This window comes from Gadus macrocephalus, chromosome 6 (assembly GCF_031168955.1).
Source record: "Gadus macrocephalus chromosome 6, ASM3116895v1".
NCBI classification, from domain to species: domain Eukaryota; kingdom Metazoa; phylum Chordata; class Actinopteri; order Gadiformes; family Gadidae; genus Gadus; species Gadus macrocephalus.
The window spans coordinates 26,693,109-26,710,092 of record NC_082387.1 but is presented as its reverse complement, the minus strand read 5'-3'; the positions used below and the strand labels follow the sequence as shown (position 1 = coordinate 26,710,092).

Sequence of the window (16,984 nt, the reverse complement as noted above, 5' to 3'; positions counted from 1 at the left end):
ATGTAAATTAGTAATGAAGAGGCCCACCGTTGTTTGTTCTTAATTGCATAACCTATCACTGAATTTCAGCAAATTAGATGTTTTTACCTAATATATAAAAAGCCGGCCCTGAGGACAGGGGTATTGACAAATAAGGGGATTTCTGTTAAAGACCAACGGTTCCTAATGCATACTATCAGGTGGGATTCAGACCGCAACACTTTTTGTTTTAGATTTTTTGATTTTTTTTAATACCAGTGGGAAGGACGGTATAATTTAACTATCCCTGCTGCATTCAAATGCCAGGGTTCTACTCTATTGGGAGGCTTCTGTACCAACTACTCTCTAAACTAAGGTCCTATACCTGTTGCGGTAGGCCGGGCTTGTCTTCATCCTCAGTGTTTTCAACCCCTGGCTTTTCGACCTTTATAGAGCTACCCTTGCCAGTTTTACTTTCTGGGAAGGAAGATGGAAGAAAAGTCAGTAGCGAGTACAATCGCGGCAACGCAAAGGTGGAAGCGTCTGAGCCATAAATGGTATTTCTGACGCCACTCCGCAGTTATTGAGGCAGGGTGTAAATCTCAAATCTTATAGTGATGAGAGCAAGAAGTGAGAGCGGGTTTTAAATGTAGGGGGAAGGTTTCACAAACTGTTTGATAAAGGTTTAGATGCAACATAAATCATGGCAGCAAAGAGGAAAACACGTTGTTTTTTTAAGTGTCCTAACAAGATTATCAACAATGAAAGCTGTGGTCAAATACTGTAAAAATAAAAAGTATATGAATAAATTATAAAATGCATGATAGTGACAGGAATGACAAAATGTCACCATCTGGTGGGTGTGGAAATTCAGTAAGTATTGGGTGAACTGAGTGTTTATGTACTTGAGCACTGTAAGATGACTTTACCCTTAACCAACATCCCTCCTCACTTCAAAAACCCTGACGACTTTCTGAGAACATCCACTCGAACACACACACATTGTTGTTTATAGCTCATCTGTCGAACGCGCACACTTTGTTGAGTTGAGAGATCTAGAAAAACTATTCTTGCAGCTAATTTTGTCCCATTTGTTTTTTGTAAGTCATGTAAATGAGAGAGAGAAGTGCAGATACATAAAGCGACTTTAAAGCGATGTGAACTGTGGTTAGTGGTTATTGCAGAGAATATATAAAAGGCGGAAGTAAAATGTGAGGACTATTACTGTAGCTTTTCACAATCAGCCAATCACCCCATGAACTGGAACACCCGGATCTCGTCCTCCAACTTTATGTTGAAGAGCTAATGGTACTGGTCTCTGCACTGGTACGGTCTCTCTGTACTGGTATGGCCTCTCTGCACTGGTACGGTCTCTCTGTAATGTAATGTAGCCAGTGCCATCTTTTTTGCAGTTGTGTGCTGGGGCAGCAGGCTGAGGGCAGCAGATGCCAGGAAGATCAGTAGGATCATCAGGAAGGCTGGCTCCATCCTGGGGGTCCAGCTGGACTCTTTGGTGGTGGTGTCTGAGAGGAGGATGCTGTGTATACTGCACAATATCCTGGACAATAATGCTCACCCTCTCCACCAGGTGCTGACCTCGAGCAGAAGCACCTTCAGCAACAGACTCATCCTCCCCCGGTGTAACACAGAACGCCAGAGGAAGTCTTTTCTTCCTGTGGCCATCAGACTGTTTAATGCATCTACCTCCGGCTGCAGAAGGGCCCGTGGAGACACTATGCCCTGAGACCAATGTCACTTTATTTATTTATTTTATTATTTTTACCCAATTTATTTATTTAATCACTTTAGTTAATTTATGCTGCCAACAATTGCTGCTATAATATTTATTTATCATTTTACCACTTTTACCACTAATACCACTTTTATCTAATCGCTCCTTTTCACTTATTTAGTTTGTACTTATTTTATTTCCATCTATTTTATCTATTTTGACTCTAACCCTGTATTACTTTCCCACCTTTGTATTGTAACTGTTGCACAATAATTTCCCTCGGGATAAATAAAGCATCTTGAATCTTGAATCTAATGGTACGGTCTCTCTGCACTGGTACGGTCTCTCTGGTCAACCTTGGATACCCAGTGGCAAGAACACTCACTATCAGTGTGTTTAACACAAACGAATAGACAGACATCGATCAAGCACACATTCCAACACACACACACACACACACACACACACACACACACACACACACACACACACACACACACACACACACACACACACACACACACACACACACACACACACACACACACACACACCTGCGGTCCACCTCCTGCTCTGTCTTTGCGTCTGAACTGTTTCCTGAAGACTGGTTTCAGCACAATGTCCACCTCTTATGGTCTATTGATATTAACTCTCTCTGTCTTCTATTTCTGTACCTCTCTTCACCTCTCTCCCTCCCTCTCACTCCCCTTCACCTCTCACTCCTTCATCTCTCTCCCTCCCTCTCACTCCTCCACCTCTCTCCCTCCCTCTCACTCCCCTTCACCTCTCTCCCTCCCTCTCACTCCCTCTCACCTCTCTCCCTCCCTCTCACTCCCCTTCACCTCTCTCCCTCCCTCTCACTCCTTCACCTCTCTCCCTCCCTCTCATTCCTTCACGTCTCTCCCTCCCTCTCACTCCTTCACCTCTCTCCCTCCCTCTCAATCCTTCACCTCTCTCACTCCTTCACCTCTCTCTCACTCCCTCTCACTCCTTCACCTCTCTCCCTCCCTCTCAATCCTTCACCTCTCTCCCTCCCTCTCAATCCTTCACCTCTCTCACTCCTTCACCTCTCTCACTCCCTCTCACTCCTTCACCTCTCTCCCTCCCTCTCAATCCTTCACCTCTCTCACTCCTTCACCTCTCTCTCACTCCCTCTCACTCCTTCACCTCTCTCCCTCCCTCTCACTCCTTCACCTCTCTCCCTCCCTCTCATTCCTTCACGTCTCTCCCTCCCTCTCACTCCTTCACCTCTCTCCCTCCCTCTCAATCCTTCACCTCTCTCCCTCCCTCTCACTCCTTCACCTCTCTCACTCCCTCTCACTCCTTCACCTCTCTCCCTCCCTCTCATTCCTTCACGTCTCTCCCTCCCTCTCAATCCTTCACCTCTCTCACTCCTTCACCTCTCTCTCACTCCCTCTCACTCCTTCACCTCTCTCCCTCCCTCTCAATCCTTCACCTCTCTCCCTCCCTCTCAATCCTTCACCTCTCTCACTCCTTCACCTCTCTCACTCCCTCTCACTCCTTCACCTCTCTCCCTCCCTCTCAATCCTTCACCTCTCTCACTCCTTCACCTCTCTCTCACTCCCTCTCACTCCTTCACCTCTCTCCCTCCCTCTCAATCCTTCACCTCTCTCCCTCCCTCTCAATCCTTCACCTCTCTCACTCCTTCACCTCTCTCACTCCCTCTCACTCCTTCACCTCTCTCCCTCCCTCTCAATCCTTCACCTCTCTCACTCCTTCACCTCTCTCTCACTCCCTCTCACTCCTTCACCTCTCTCCCTCCCTCTCACTCCTTCACCTCTCTCCCTCCCTCTCACTCCTTCACCTCTCTCCCTCCCTCTCAATCCTTCACCTCTCTCCCTCCCTCTCACTCCTTCACCTCTCTCCCTCCCTCTCACTCCTTCACCTCTCTCCCTCCCTCTCATTCCTTCACGTCTCTCCCTCCCTCTCAATCCTTCACCTCTCTCCCTCCCTCTCACTCCCCTTCACCTCTCTCCCTCCCTCTCACTCCTTCACCTCTCTCCCTCCCTCTCAATCCTTCACCTCTCTCCCTCCCTCTCACTCCCCTTCACCTCTCTCCCTCCCTCTCACTCCCCTTCACCTCTCACTCCTTCACCTCTCTCCCTCCCTCTCACTCCTCCACCTCTCTCCCTCCCTCTCACTCCCCTTCACCTCTCTCCCTCCCTCTCACTCCTTCACCTCTCTCCCTCCCTCTCATTCCTTCACGTCTCTCCCTCCCTCTCACTCCTTCACCTCTCTCCCTCCCTCTCAATCCTTCACCTCTCTCACTCCTTCACCTCTCTCACTCCCTCTCACTCCTTCACCTCTCTCCCTCCCTCTCATTCCTTCACGTCTCTCCCTCCCTCTCAATCCTTCACCTCTCTCACTCCTTCACCTCTCTCTCACTCCCTCTCACTCCTTCACCTCTCTCCCTCCCTCTCACTCCTTCACCTCTCTCCCTCCCTCTCATTCCTTCACGTCTCTCCCTCCCTCTCACTCCTTCACCTCTCTCCCTCCCTCTCAATCCTTCACCTCTCTCCCTCCCTCTCACTCCCCTTCACCTCTCTCCCTCCCTCTCACTCCCCTTCACCTCTCTAAGATCATTTCGTCCCATTTGATTGTTTTTTAAAAGTTACTCCATTGTTGATTGTATGTCTTGTAAATGAGAGAGGGAGAAGTGCAGATATATATGACTTGAAAGTGATGTGAACTGAGGTTAGTGGCTATTGCAGAGAATATCTAAAAGGAGGAAGCTACATGTGAGGACATTTTACTGTAGCCTTTCACAATCAGCCAATCAGCCCTCCCCCTGTCCTACTGATGGCTATAGCCAGACACTAGTCTGACATTATCTAATGTAATATAGTCTCTTATAGTTTAACATTATTCTATATATTATAGTCTAGTAAAGTCTGACATTATCTAATGTAATATAGTCCATGATAGTCCAACATTATCTATTATAATCTATTATAGTCTGACATTATCTAATGTAATATAGTCTATTTTAGTCTCACATTATCAAATATAATCTACTATATTTGTATAGTCTAACATTATCTATTATAGTCTACTATAGTCTAACATTATGTGATATAGTCTATGATAGTCTAATATTATCTATTATAGTCTAGTATAGTCTAACATTATCTATTATAGTCTAGTATAGTCTAACGTTACCTGATATAGCCTATTATAGTGTAATATTACCTGATATAGTCTATTAAAGTAATATTATCTGAAATAGTCTGATAGTCTTACATTATCTATTATAGTCTAGTGTAGTCTAACATTATCTGATATAGTCTCTGATAGTCTAACATTATCTCATAAAATGTAGTATATGCTACACGTGAACATCCTGAATTGCCTATGATAGTCTAACCTAATGACCGCTCCATCCATTGATGATTCCCTTGTGGTGTTCTCCAGGGGCCTCATTACAGAAACTTCTTAACTCTGAAATCCTATCCTATCTTGAGATAGGGAGGCATTTAGGGGTTTGGTATTACAGGAGGTTTCCTAACTTAACTTAGGAAGAAATCCTATCTTATCTTAAGATAGGAATTTATCCATTACAGAACTATCCTAAGTTAGGAATTTCTTGAGTTATGCTCCCTAAGTTAGGTGGCCATACACCCTGTCCTAAATTCAAAATAACTGTCAATAACTGAAAAAAATGGCAGCAGCACTGTTAGGTCTGCTTGACAATGAAGACGAGGATCAACACAACAGAAACATGATGTCTGAAAGGCTACAGAGGCCGCGTAATGATTTCTTAAATTTTCATGACCATATTTTAATTTCATTTTATCGCCTGCAAAGACATTAAATTTTGAATTTGGTGGAAGAATTACTTTACTACTTTATAACTCCTCTTCTTGTTCCCTGTATCACTACCCGCCATGACGTCGTACTAGTGCAACTATCTTGCCGTTATTAACAAAGATCCTTTATCAACAGTCTCTGTTAATGTTAAAAGTAACTAAGTAAAGTAAAATGTTAAAAAGTAACTAAAAGTAAATGTTAATGTCTTATTTTGATTGGATCACTTTAAAATTTTGCATCTCTGTCTTGTTGCTCCAAATTGCCCACCCTACATTAACTCTGTTTCTATCACAGAATGAGGAAACACAAAAAGGAGAACCAGAGAATCGACAAACATGAGAACCAGAGAATCAACCAACGAAGACACAAACCGCAAGGCATGAATATAAATGAGCAGAGTCACTGTTGATCCTTATCACCAGAAGTCCCGCCCCTCTCTGCCCATTGGCCAACCCATGAACTCAGGCGGAGAGCGAGAGATAGTTTGAGATAAGCACAGCAGATCACCAACACTCATATTTCCCTGTCTTCAGAGAAGATCTCGTGAACTAACTTCCACAATATCTTGTTTATAGGTCAGCGTTTGAATTCACACACTTTGTTGAGAGGTAATATCTGGGGGTCACTGAGATACAATTATCATGAAGACATTTAGATGCAGCTTATTCTGCCAGTTATTGTACTTTAAACATGGTCATTGTTGACGTTATCCTGTCGTGTTGACTAATAATAACGGCTGATCTATAATCCATATACACTGGAGAAACTCCACCTGTGACCGATGTTGGCCGCGTACATTGTGGCCCATCGTGCATCCCTAACTTCTAGTCTCTAAGTTTGATGAATCAATTAAAGGCATAACGGTTGCTCAATATAATAATAGAAAGTCAAACTCTACTTCAACTTATGTGTTGTTACAATCTAAACCAAGTTGTAGATCAATCCAAAGCAAAGGGACTACTTATATAAAACACGTTGATAATGGGTCTATGGGGACGTTCTACTGGGTCAATATAAACTGAACTGTTGATAGGATGTCATGTCACTGAGAGAGGGAGAAGGGAAGCTCTATATGGTATTTAAAGCATTGTGAAGGGAGGTTATTGGCTATTGCAGAGAATATCTAAAAGGAGAAGCTACATGTGAAGACTATTACTGTAGCCTTTCACAATCAGCCAATCAGCCCTCCCCCTGTCCAAGTGGCGTTAATAACCAGACAGAGAGAGGCAGCTACGGAGCAGATGAAGATGAATCCATGGACCCTCTCTGTGCTCCTGCTGCTAGCTGGTAAGCTGTAATGCTTCTTCTGTTTACTACCGGGAACGTGTCCGTACACAAACTGGATCCAGCTGGCCTGCTGGCTCAACCTAGAGCTCTTTTTAGAGTCTAGTGGGACCTCAACTCTACCACTAGACACAGACAAAGAAGGACACTTTGATCAGTTTATCGTTCCATATGTTATCATAATAATGATAGCAGTGATGATCATGAAAATGCATTGTTTTCTTAATGGGCCTCACCAAAAAAGCTTTCATAACATAAAAGAAAAAAAATTGATGCATAGAGTCTGAAGTTTGACACGAAATATGGTATAATTCATTATGATTTATGATATGATATCAAATATTATATAATATGATATAAAACCAAACACATTCCAATATCAACGTCCCACCCTGACCTTCTCAGAGCGTCTTCACCATCAACCAGTCGCTCTCATTCTCACCATGACGGTGAAAAGCTCAACTTGGAGAGAGCATGACCTCATGTGAGACCCTCCCTTAGAACCGGGCTCCCTGTTGTGACCCCGACTGTCTGCTTCCTCCAGGGCCGCTGGGGGCGGACCCTGGCTGGCGCGTGGAGTACCCTGACTCCTTCTGCGTGGTGGAGGGCTCCACCGCCACCATCCCCTGCAGCTTCACCCACCCCGCGGGGCTCCAGGTGAACCGCGTGGTGTGGTGCGCCAATCTTGAGTTCTGCTGGCACCCCGTGTCCAACGGGTACAACAGCAGCAATGTCCGGGCCGACAGCAGGTTCCTGTACCTGGGGGACCTCATCGGGAACTGCACCTTGAATATCACCAAGATGTTGAAACAGGACGCTGCAACGTACCGCTTCCGCATCGAGGCCAACGCCAAAGGGTACGCTGGACGGAAAGGAGTCAGAGTCAACGTCACTGGTAAGTGTTACTTATGGTACTGTTAGTAGTCAGTGTTACGTCTGGTACTGTTACTAGGCTGTGTAACTCCTCATGCTGTTACTAGTCAGTGTTACTTCTACTACTGTCCCATTATAATAGGACTATAGGAGGAGACTAGACTTGGTTCTCATTGGGGAGGGATTAGTAGCTTCCTGTAATCAACCTTGAGCAAAATGTCCTCACCCACCTGCTCCTCATGAGATGTTTCTGGATGTCCTGGAAGACGCTTTGGATCAAAGGGACTCGATCACAAAGAGCTTGATCAGGAACAGCCAGGGAAGTTGGCCCATACAACAGATTGTAGGACTCCTTGTGTCTGCAAACTGACAGTGGTAAATAGTCGATGATAAGTGATGACCACTTCAATTTCAGGGTAAATGCTGTGAATCTGTCCAGTTGGAAAGAATATCCATCTCACTGTGTCTTCAACAGATGGAGAGGTTGTGAAGGTCAGAAGCTCCGTCACTGACAATGTGGTGAAAGAGGGCGGTCAGGTCACACTCACCTGTACCTCAGCCTGCTCCTTCCACCAATTGGACGTCCACTGGTACAGAAATGGCCACGCCCTATCAGAGACAGGCCCCGCCCTCCACCTCAGCGGTCTGACCAATGACGACACAGGGAATTACACCTGCTCTCTGGACTCCAGTGGGCAGAAAACCTCTGCGCCTTGGAGTCTGGTCGTGGTGGTAGATGAAGGTGAGCCCCTCTGTGTTCACTAATGTCATGAGGGTGGTCCCTCATCTAATGTAATGCAGTGGATGATAGACCGACATTATCTTATCTAATATAGGGTATGATAGCCTAACATAATCTAATCTAATATAGTCTATTATAGTCTAACACTATCTAATCTAAACTAGTATAGTCTTACATTGTCCAATGTTATGTATCGGTAGTCCACTATAGCCTAATATTATTCACTAAAGTTTAGTATAGTCTAACACTAGCTAATGTAATATAGTCTTGTATAATCTAACATTATCTATTATAGACTAGTACAGTCTGACATTATCTAATATAGTCTATGATAGTCTAACCTAATGACCGCTCTATCCATGGATGAATCTCTTTTTACCATCTACCATCAACCAGTCGCTATCATTCTCACCATGACGGTGAAAAGCTCAACTTGGAGAGAGCATGACCTCATGTGAGACCCTCCCTTAGAACCGGGCTCCCTGTTGTGACCCCGACTGTCTGCTTCCTCCAGGGCCGCTGGGGGCGGACCCTGACTGGCACGTGGAGTACCCTGACTCCTTCTGCGTGGTGGAGGGCTCCACCGCCACCATCCCCTGCAGCTTCACCCACCCCACGAGGGTCCAGGTGAACCGCGTGGTGTGGGGCCCCCGTGTTGTCAGCAGCATCATTGCTGAAAACAGGTTCCAGTACCTGGGGGACCTCGTCAGGAACTGCACCTTAAAGATCATCAAGACGGTGAAACGGGACGCTGCAACGTACCTCCTCCGCTTCGAGACCGACGGCGGAGGGCACACCGGACCGAAAGGAGTCAGAGTCACTGTCACTGGTAAGTGATACTTCTAGTGCTGTTACTAGTCAGTGTGACTTCTAGTACTGGAACTAGTCAGTGCTACGTCTTGTACTGTTACTAGTCAGTGTTACTTCTACTATTTTCCCATTCTATTAGGACTACAGGAAGAGACTAGACTTGGTCCCCATTGGGGAGGGACTAGTAGCTTCCTGTAGTCAACCTTGAGCAAGATGTCCTCACCCACCTGCTCCTCATGAGATGTTTCTGGATGTCCTGGAAGGCGCTTTGGATCAAATGCATTTCATGATTTCTTGTATCCGCAAACTGAAAGTTGTAAATAGTCAATGATAAGTGATGACCACTTCAACTGAAAGGTATATGCTGTCAATCTGTCCAGTTGTAAAGAACGTCCGTCTCACTGTGTCTTCAACAGATAGAGAGGATGTGAAGGTCAGAAGCTCCGTCACTGACCATGTGGTGAAAGAGGGCGGTCAGGTCACACTCACCTGTACCTCAGCCTGCTCCTTCCACCAATTGGACGTCCACTGGTACAGGAATGGCCACAACCTATCAGAGACAGGCCCCGCCCTCCACCTCAGCTCTCTGACCAGGGGATTACACCTGCTCTCTGGACTCCAGTGGGCAGAACACCTCTGCGCCTTGGAGTCTATTGGTGTTGGTAGATGAAGGTGAGCCCCTCTGTGTTCACTAATGCACATGAGGGTGGTCCCTCATCTAATGTAATATAGTCTATTATAGTCTAACATAATCTAATCTAATATAGTCTAACATTATCTAATCAAATATAGTCTATTATAGTCTAACATTATCTAATCTAATATAGTCTCTTATAGTCTGACATTATCTAATCTAATATAGTCTCTTATACGATACGATACGATACGATACGATATAACTTTATTAATCCCCCGTAGGAGAAATTTGTTTGTTGCAGCAGCAGTGGAAGGACACAGGACAAAATAACAATGTAATAAATACAATAAATAAATAAATAAATAAATACAAAGTGCTAATACATAAGGAGACGCTTATAGTTAATAGGGACAAAAACAAGACAAACAGAAACAACATCAAGATGGGTGATGCATATACACACGCATACCTAAACACACACACACATGCATATGCAAACACATAGACATACACAGACACAATCATCATCGGGCACTGTTGAACAGCCTAATGGCTGCCGGCACAAAGGAGCACCTGAAGCGCTCCGTCTTGCACCTGGGGAACATCAACCTGTGACTGAAGGTGCTCCCCATCTGCCACAGCTCAGCATGGAGCGGATGGGAGGGGTTGCCCATGATGGACTTGAATTTGTCCCTCATCCTCCTCTCCACCACCACCTCCAGACTGTCCAGCTCAAGTCCCACAACAGTGCTGGCTTTCCTAACCAGCTTGTTGAGTCTGTTTGACTCCCCAGCCTTGATGCCTCCTCCCCAGCACGCCCCAGCAAAGAACAGCGTGCTGGCTACCACAGACAGATAAAATGTCCTTAGCAGCCTGCCACACACGTCAAACGACCTGAGCCTCCTGAGGAAGAAGAGTCTGCTCTGACTCTTCCGGTAGAGGGCCTCTGTGTTGTCAGACCAGTCCAGTTTATTGTTGATGTGTACTCCAAGGAACTTATACGAATCCACCGTCTCAATTTCAACCCCCTGGATGGTAATAGGGGTTGGGGGCTTCCTCTTCCGGCGGAAGTCCACCACCAGCTCCTTGGTCTTGCTGATGTTGAGTTGGAGGTGGTTCTCCTCAGACCATCTGACGAAGTCCTCCACCACACCTCTGTACTCGTCCTCCCTGTCCTCACTGATGCAGCCCACGATGGAGGAGTCATCTGAGAATTTCTGGAGATGGCAGGTTCCAGAGTTGAAGCTGAAGTCAGAGGTGTAGATGGTAAAGAGGATGGGTGAAAGTACTGTTCCTTGGGGTGCGCCAGTGTTGCTCATCAACACATCTGACAGGCTGCTCTGCAGCCGCACGTACTGTGGCCTGCTGGAAAGGTAGTCACCAATCCAGGCCACCATGTCAGGGTGTACCTGCATTGCTGAGAGCTTCTTCTCAAGCAGGGGAGGCTGGATGGTATTAAACGCACTGGAGAAGTCGAAGAACATGACTCTCACTGAGCTCCCCGGCTTCTCCAGGTGTGAGTAAGCCCTGTGCAGCAGGTAAATGATGGCGTCGTCCACGCTGAGTTGGGCCTGGTACGCGAACTGCAGTGGGTCCATGGAGTCACACACCTGGGGCCTGAGGTGCTGTAGAACCAGTCTTTCGAAGGTCTTCATGATGTGTGAGATCAGCACCACTGGCCTGTAGTCATTGGGAGAGCTAGGACGAGCTATCTTAGGCACCGCTCCATCCATGGATGAACCCCTTGTGTTGTTCTCCAGGATTCCACAGGTCCGTCCACCTGAAGGTTGCCGTGGTGAAGGGCGTGGTGTTGGCGGTTCTCCTTCTCCTCGTGGCTGGGGTTATCTTTGCTAAATGGTTTTCAAACAAAACCAAACGTATCTAAAAAAGCTGTTTGTCGATATGAGAAATTGAAGTTGATTAAATTAACATATTTGCACACTTAAGATTAAAACATAATTTTTCCTTTTAATGAATGTGTTAAAGGTGATTGTATTTTAGAATAATTATTTCGCCATATTGGAGTAAATTCCATTGCCGTCCCTGTGGGCTGTGGCTGACGGCTGGTCTCAGCAGCCTCACCTGGCCTGAGTCCGGCTGAGAGACTCTGGGGCTGGTGGGGCTGCACACCTGTTGTGCGTTGGCTAGTCAATGCTCACAGGTTAAACCAGCCGTCACCACACACACTCAGGAGATCACTAGATGGCAGCATGGATCACCATCTTCATGTGTCATGGACTTCAACATCCGCAATAAACCAGTTTCAACATCATTACCCATTTTCATCCCATTGTCATGTGTCTTGAGCAGCCCGGTAAAAGCCACCTAGGTGGAGTGGGTCTGCCATCTTTAGGTGGAGTGGGTCGGCCATCTTTAGGAGGTGTGGGTCGGCCACCTTTAGGAGGAGTGTGGCGGCCATCTTTAGGAGGAGAGTGGCGGCCATCTTTAGGAGGAGTGGGTCGGCCATCTTTAGGAGGAGCATGGCCCTACTCATTCTGCCTGACTGGAGTCTGCCCAATGGGTCTGACCTTTGGCCAAAGGCAGTGAGCTAGTGCCTTGGTTTGAGGAAGTAGTCTGAAGAGAGGGATGTTTTATTTTGATTGGATCATTTAAATATGTTGCATCTCTTTGTCTTGTTGCTCCGAATGGCCCACCCTACCTTGACTCTGTTCCTATCACAGAATGAGGAAACACAAAAAAGAGAACCAGAGAATCAACCAACGAAGACACAAACCACATGGCATAAATATACCTGAGCAGAGTCACTGTTGATCCTTATCACCAGAAGTCCCGTCCCTCTCTGCCCATTGGCCAACCCATGAACTCAGGCGGAGAGCAAGAGATTGTGTGAGATAAGCTCAGCAGCTCATCAACACTCCTATTTCCCTGTCTTCAGAGAACATTCGTAAGCAAACATCCACAATACCTTGCTTATAGGTCAGCGTTTGAATTCACACACTTTGTTGAGGGGTAATATCTGGGGGTCACTGAGATACAACTATCATGAAGACATTTAGTTTAAGCTTATTCTGCAGTTATTGTACTTTAGACATGGTCCTTGTTCATGTTACCCTGTCGTGTTTAATAATGGCTGATCAATAATCCATATTCACTGGAGATACTCCAACGGTGACCGATGTTGGCCGATGTACATTGTGGCCCATCGTGCATCTCTTAATTTGATGAGTCCTCCAGTTTATGAAGTAATCCCGGATCTAAATAAAGGCATTGCGATTGTTAAATAGAATAGTAGAAAGTCAAACTCAACTTCAAATGATGTTTTTTACGATCGGGTCCAAGCTGTAGATCAATCCAAAGAAAAGAGACTACTTCTATAAAACACGTTGATAATGGGACTATATGGACGTTCTACTGGGCCAATATGAACTGAAATGTTCATTGGATGTCTCGTCAATGAGAGAGGGAGCAGGGCAGCTATATATGGACTTTGAAGCATTGTGAAGAGAGGGTCATGGCTATTGCAGAGTGTCTAAAAGGTGGAAGTTAAATGTGAAGACTACCGCCGCCATCCCCTTCAGCTTCACCCTCCCCCTTGTCGACGTAAAGAAAGGCGTAGACATTTTGCACGTTAAGCGGTTGGGCCTCGCCAGGAACTGCACCTTGAAGATCATCAAGACACTGAAACAGGACGCAAAGAGGTACTACTTTCGCTTCAAGACCAACGTCGACAGCGGACAGCCAGGAGTCACTGTCACTGGTAAGTGTTACTTCTAGCTCCGTCACTAGTTAATGTTACTTACGGTACTGTCCCTAATGTTAGTTCTGTCACTGACACATTATGACAGGATGATAGGAAGAGGCTACACTTGGTTCCCATTGGGGAGGGTTAAGGAGCTTCCTGTGCTCAACATTGAGCAAGATGTCTTCAACCACCTGCTCCTCATGAGATGTTTCTGGATGCCCTAGAAGACGCTCTTGATCAAGGGCATTTTATGATTCCCTGTATCTGCAAACTGACATGGTAAATAGTCAGATCAGATCATCATCATAAGTGATGACCTGACAGCATTACAGCTGGTAAGCTGTAATGCTTCTTCTGATACTAACGGAAACGTGTCCGTACACAAACTGGATCCAGCTGGCCTGTTGGCTCAACCTAGAGCTCTTTTTAGAGTCTAGTGGGACCTCAACTCTACCATTAGACACAGACAAAGAAGGACACTTTGATCAGTTTATCGTTCCATATGTTATAATAATAAAATAGCAGTGATAATGATAATAATTTTTTTTCTTAATACTTTCAGAACAGAAAAGAAAAAATTGGATATCTAGTAGTCCGAAGTTTGATACGATATGTAATATAATTTATTATGCTTCATGATATATCAAATATATGATATCATATATAATATAATATGATATAAAACCAAACATATTACAATATCAACGTAATGACCTTCTCAGAGCGTCTTCACCATCAACCAGTCGCTCTCATTCTCACCATGACGGTGAAAAGCTCAACTTGGAGAGAGCATGACCTCATGTGAGACCCTCCCTTAGAACCGGGCTCCCTGTTGTGACCCCGACTGTCTGCTTCCTCCAGGGCCGCTGGGGGCGGACCCTGACTGGCACGTGGAGTACCCTGACTCCTTCTGCGTGGTGGAGGGCTCCACCGCCACCATCCCCTGCAGCTTCACCCACCCCGCGGGGCTCCGGGTGGAGCGGGTGGTCTGGTGCCCCAATCACCTGATCTGCCACGGCGACACACCCAACGTTTACGACAGCAGCAACGTCCGGGCCGACAGCAGGTTCCTGTACCTGGGGGACCTCATCGGGAACTGCACCTCGAAGATCACAAAGATGCTGAAATGGGACACTGCAACGTACCGCTTCCGCATCGTGACCAACGGCGAAGGGTTCGCTGGACAGAAAAAGGAGAAAGGAGTCATAGTCAACGTGACTAGTAAGTGTTGGTTCTGGTACTGTTACTAGTTTGTTTTACATCTAGTACTGTTACTAGGGTCGGGGTTACTTCTACTACTGTCCCATTATAATAGGACTATAGGAAGAGACTAGACTTGGTTCCCATTGGGGAGGGATTAGTAGCTTCCTGTAGTCAACCTTGAGCAAGATGTCCTCACCCACCTGCTCCTCATGAGATGTTTCTGGATGTCCTGGAAGACGCTTTGGATCAAATGCATTTCATGATTCCTTGTATCTGCAAACTGACCGTGGTAAATAGTCAATGATGGTCAGTGACTAGATGACCTCATTTCAGAAACAAATACTTTAGATTTAGAAAATGACTTTATTATAGATACAATTAGATTATGTTAGACTATCATACACTATTTTTTTTTTGACTCGTACTGTCAAAATATGCCCCTTATGATCTGTTATCACTGCAGATAACAGATCCACTGTTATCTGCAGTGGATGCAGAGACACTGATTCATGCATTTGTTTCGTCAAGACTGGACTATTGCAATGCACTGTTCTCGGGATTACCGAACTCTACCACAAAAAGTCTACAGCTGGTACACAATGCGGCAGCTAGACTGCTGACCGACTACTGCAGAACGAGAAAGTTTGATCATATTACACCTATTCTTGCCTCTCTACACTGGTTACCAATAACTTTCAGATCAGACTTTAAGGTGCTATTGCTAACCTATAAAGCCTTGCATGGATTATCTCCATCCTACTTGAAGGACCTGATCATTCCTTATAGTCCTTCTCGGTCCCTCCGGTCTTCAGGAGCCGGCCTTCTTTCATTGCCGAAGGTTAAAAAGAAATCGGCTGGACAGAGAGCGTTTGCCTGTCGAGCCCCCTTCCTATGGAATAGGCTTCCATCAGTGATCAGGGACGCTGACTCTGTGGAGCTATTCAAAGGGAAGCTCAAAACGCACCTCTACAATCTTGCATTTGAAGTTTGAAAACAACAGATGCGAAGTGAAGACTACTCTGTTTGCTTGTGCTTTTCTTATTACATTATACATTCCCACTATGTACTTTTCCGTTCTAATTCACTATTCTGTCAGTTGTAGCGTGCTGCGGGTGCTGGACTGGATGCCTGGACTCTCCTCATGGATAACCGGCCAGAACCCCATCACCATTTTAATACGATGTGCATGCATTTACCTGTATGTCAATTGTGGCACCCATTGCACTCCTGACCATCCCTGGAAGAAGGGATCCCCTACACTGCGTTTCTTCTCAAGATTTCTTCCTTGCTGATTCAAGGGAGTTTTTTCTTGCCCGTGTGGGGGCATGGGTAAAGGGGGGGGGAGGGGGTGTCACAAATATTTGGCCTGTTAAGCCCTTTGAGACTGTAATGGTGATTAAGGGCTATACAAATAAAATTGAATTGAATTGAATTAAAAAATGTAGCATCTCTCTGGCTTGTGGCTCCATATTGCCCACCCTACCTTGACTCTGTTTGTATCAAAGAATGAGGAAACACAAAAAGGAGAAGCAGAGAATTAACCAGGGAGGAGACAAACCACAAGGCATAAATATAACTGAGCAGACTCACTGTTGATCCTCATCACCAGAAGTCCCGCCCCTCTCTGCCCATTGGCCAACCCATGAACTCAGGCGGAGAGCGAGAGATAAGCTCAGCAGCTCACCAACACTCATAGTTCCCTTTCTTCAGACAACATCTCGTAAACTAACGTCAACAGTATCTTGTTTATAGGTCCGCTTTTGAATTCACACACTTTGTTGAGAGGTAATATCTCGGGGTCACTGAGAAACAACTATCATGAAGACATTTATTTGCAGGCTATTTTGCTCAGTTGTCGTGTTGATTAATAACGGCTTAACAATCCATATACACCAGAGATACTCCACCTGTGACCGATGTTGGCCGCGTACATCGTGGCCCATCGTGCATCCCTAACTTCTAGTCTCTAAGTTTGATGAATCCTCTTGTTTATGAAGTTTTCCCGTGTCTAAATCAAGACATAACGGTTGTTCAATAGAATAATAGAACGTCAAACTCTACTTCAAATTACGTTTCTCATGATCGGGTCCAAGCTGTGGATCAATCCAAAGCAAAGGGACTACTTCTATAAAACACATTGATAATGGGACGATAGGGACGTTCTAATGTGTCAATATGAACTGAACTGTTGATTGGATTCCATGTCAATGAGAG

General features: G+C 45.6%; 1 protein-coding gene across 14 annotated transcripts in view; it reads left to right on the top strand.

The window, feature by feature from the left end:
• Nucleotides 1-16,984, top strand: part of LOC132458961 (hemicentin-1-like) — a 186,957-nt gene that overhangs the window by 48,994 nt on the left and 120,979 nt on the right. For 10 of the 14 annotated variants that reach the window (XM_060053343.1, XM_060053357.1, XM_060053355.1 and 7 more), the window contains exons 6-7: nucleotides 7,347-7,570; nucleotides 9,120-9,246. In XM_060053343.1, coding sequence (XP_059909326.1) covers nucleotides 7,347-7,570; nucleotides 9,120-9,246 — 351 coding nt within the window. Of the gene's footprint in view, nucleotides 1-7,346; nucleotides 7,698-8,150; nucleotides 8,418-8,931; nucleotides 9,247-11,624; nucleotides 12,140-16,984 lie in introns of those variants that run through there. The other 4 variants (XM_060053348.1, XM_060053351.1, XM_060053354.1 and 1 more) reach the window with 3 other exon arrangements.